The sequence below is a fragment of the Wolffia australiana genome, chromosome 7, assembly GCF_029677425.1.
Source record: "Wolffia australiana isolate 7733 chromosome 7, ASM2967742v1".
In the NCBI taxonomy this organism is placed as follows: Eukaryota; Viridiplantae; Streptophyta; class Magnoliopsida; order Alismatales; family Araceae; genus Wolffia; species Wolffia australiana.
This window is the reverse complement of record NC_135841.1, coordinates 7,989,580-7,992,945: the sequence shown is the minus strand read 5'-3', so window position 1 is coordinate 7,992,945 and position 3,366 is coordinate 7,989,580. Positions and strand designations below refer to the sequence as shown.

The following is a 3,366-nucleotide window of genomic DNA, read 5'->3' as shown; positions in this document are numbered from 1 at the left end:
GTATTTAGTGGCAGGCATTGAAGAGTTTATCCTCCCATGCATTAATCTGAAACGTTATTTCAATCACCATCAGAATAAGTTCATGTTATTCGTAGATCTCTCACCTGTCAGGATACTTGTTTTTAATTAAGTTGTCTTATTCCAATTCCTAAAATTCTGAAATCAGGTATACAGATTCCTGAGGTCATATCTTCTCAGTTTTCTGAACCTAGACCATCAGTGTTCTGGATAATACATTGTATAATCAGTTTTTTATTCGATGTACAGAAATGGCATCGCATTCGAAGTCAATTCATCTTCATATCAGAAAGTCAATCCATCTGAATCTTTCATGAATATGTCTCTTTCAGCCAGGTCGACGTTGTTGTTTATGGATAGGTCTCTTTCATATGAACAGTGAGCTAGCGGCACTGTATTTTCAGATCCTATATAAAAGAAGAGTCCGGTAGCCTCAAACAGATGATTCCTGCAAGTATCGTAGTCCTCCTCCTAATCATTGCAAAGTCGCCATTAGGATGTCTCATTTGCTCTTCTCCATGGGAAGACGGTATGGAGCTCATTCTTAAAAAACTTTGTCGAGAATGTGTTGTTTTCTACCCAGAAAATGTCATCTTAACTTCAGCTTCAAACGCAGGCTGGAAGGCAAGGTAGCCATCGTAACAGGCGGGGCCAGCGGCATAGGAGAGAGCACCGCCAAGCTCTTCGCTCGCCATGGCGCAAAGGTCGTCATCGCCGACGTACAGAACGACAAGGGCCTACAAGTATGCAGCGAAATCCTCAGCGGAGGAGGAACAAGCTCATACATCAACTGCGACGTAACAAAAGAGGATGACGTTAAAACGACGGTAGAGACTGCCCTACGTTCTCACGGACGGCTTGATATCATGTTCAACAACGCCGGCACGATTATCTACTACAAGCCCATCACCGACATTGACAGATCGGACGTGGAGAGAGTGCTTTCCGTCAACGTCATCGGCGTCTTCCTGGGAATCAAGCACGCGGGTAGAGCCATGGCAGCCGCGGGTGTCGGATCAATTATCAACACCGCTAGCGGGGCGTCTGTCATGGCGGGGTTGACGGTTTCCCCGTACACGGCCTCAAAACACGCTGTGGTGGGGTTTACAAAGGACGCAGCGGTAGAGCTTGGAAGACGTGGGGTGCGCGTGAACTGCGTTTCACCGCATCTCTTAGCTACGCCCTTGTCCTGTAGAATGCTCTATTTGGACCGTGAGAGGATGGAAGCCGCCGTGGAGAAGAGCTCTGTGCTTAAAAGCCCGCCATTAAAGTCTGAGGACATCGCCGAGGCTGTGCTTTATCTTGCCAGCGACGAATCCAGATACGTCAATGGGCAAAATCTTGTCGTGGACGGCGGCTACTCCATCTCCAACCCTGCGCTGGGGGAGAGTCTTTATCCGTCCAAGTGATCCTCGTTTCCTCTATTTTATTTTGTTACCCTTTTAGTCTTATGTGATCGAGGTTTCATTTGTGGACGTTGAAGTTTCGTTTGTATTGTTGTATGTCATTAGCTGTCCTTTGATCCTTATAGAGTGATATCCTTATGAATAAGTGTGGAGTTAAGTTCATCTGTTGAGGCCAAGTATATCCAAAATATAGTGGAGGGACAACGTAGCAGAGCCGAAATTTGGCCAATCTTTGGATCACATGCGAGCTTGAACTTCTGTAAGAGCCCCTATCACTATTAAGAGTTTAAGATCAATCAACCATCAGACTAGGGTATGTTCTCTTCCTTCTCTTATTATTCGATTCAATCCACAAAGAATTCGACGTAAGACGATCTTTAAGTTTACATATCAACATCTTATAAAGTCAGCGTGGTTTCACCACGGCGGACTACGTCAGCAGTCATTTCTTTATCTGTCACGTCTTTTCTCAGAGGTGGCTAAGAATCATTAAACCCCTTCGATAGAGTAATTTTATTGCCGACAGTTCTATTGGCTATGTTTCGTCCCCGCTGGCGCCGCATGATTATAGTGGCCGACACCTCTTCGGCCTTCACGTGGGAAAAGTCTTTGTGCCTGTAAAAACATATTTTTTTAAGGCCATTGCTATTAGGGAAAGCAACTCTTTCTTTGAAAAAAAAATTTCTCGCCAATAATTGCAGAAAAGGCCTAGTTGCGTAAGACCAGCATAGAAACCGTGTCATCGTGACTGAAGGCATGGGAAAGATGATGGTGACTGAGAAGCTCTTAAGCACCACAAACCTACACGACCCTGAAATTTAGGATACCTTCGACGTGTCCATTATCCTTTCGGACACATCTCTCAGATTGAGGGACGATTGGAGATCGGTCGGTGGCTTATGTGACCTCTGCAATTCAGAATGTTCATGGAGAAAAGAACGTTACAATCTCCATTCAGCGTATCACACGGTTTTTTATGCATATAATTTCTGAAGTTGTCTGAAGCTATATCATTGTTACAGTTTTGTGTACAAGTATTTTGATTTATAACCCTTCATTCGGGTTAAGGGGACATGATTTACGGAATTACTTAATATTACTGTTTAGGGGTTGTGCCGTTTCTTTTTTTTTTTCAAATGAAAGCTCAAAATATTCAAGTTTTAAATATAATTTTCTGCACACCATATCTTTTACTTTATCTAGTGTAAAATTTTAATTACTAAATTGTCACGAGTTATAAAAGTATGAAATATGTGATTGTTTATTAATGTGTTACCTAAAAGTTGCAATCACGTGCAAGAGGTCTCCCATTAAACTTGAGTTATTTTAGTAAACATGATCAATTACATATTAAACCCGCAGTAAAAATATGTTATTTTAGATCATCTTGAACAAAGATAAATACAAATTGAGAATAAAACAAATCATGGCGGCAAATGAGCACGCGTGGCCTTTCTGGCATTGTCACCAGTTTATTCAGATGTACAGTGCCTTATTTATTTCTTGCATTAAAAAGTAGGAATCCAATGATCTCATGCACCTTCATTGCTGCTGAATAAACCAAATGACTACCTTGTTTTCCAAGTAAATTAATACCCAATAAATATCATAACTGCTAAAAAAGAATCTATCAATTACGTAATCATTTTTAGCCATTGAATGGTTGATTTTTTTGTATTGTTTTTTTATTCCGTACTCGTATTAGTCATCTCAAAAATGCCATTGATTTAAGTAAAATCTCGACGTGATAATTTCAAGAAGGGATAATGATTGCAGAATATACAATAATTTCATTTTCATGATTTATGTTGAAGAATTAATAAAAGGCGTGGTCATTATAAGAACAATTTCTTCACCAGAAAACTCATGCAATAACCTGCATATGTTTCATTCTTAATGGATTATCTAGGTCAAAGATGAGAAAAATGCTGATGTCTAATGT

The 3,366-nt window shown here is 40.7% G+C and overlaps 1 protein-coding gene across 1 annotated transcript; it reads left to right on the top strand.

The window, feature by feature from the left end:
• Positions 1 to 471: 471 nt before the first annotated feature.
• Positions 472 to 1,584, top strand: LOC144705515 (borneol dehydrogenase, mitochondrial-like). The gene is made up of 2 exons (XM_078578244.1): positions 472 to 547; positions 635 to 1,584. Exons 1-2 carry the CDS (start codon positions 516 to 518, stop codon positions 1,425 to 1,427), a joined length of 825 nt encoding a protein of 274 aa, XP_078434370.1. The 5' UTR covers positions 472 to 515; the 3' UTR covers positions 1,428 to 1,584.
• The last annotated feature ends 1,782 nt before the right edge of the window (positions 1,585 to 3,366 follow it).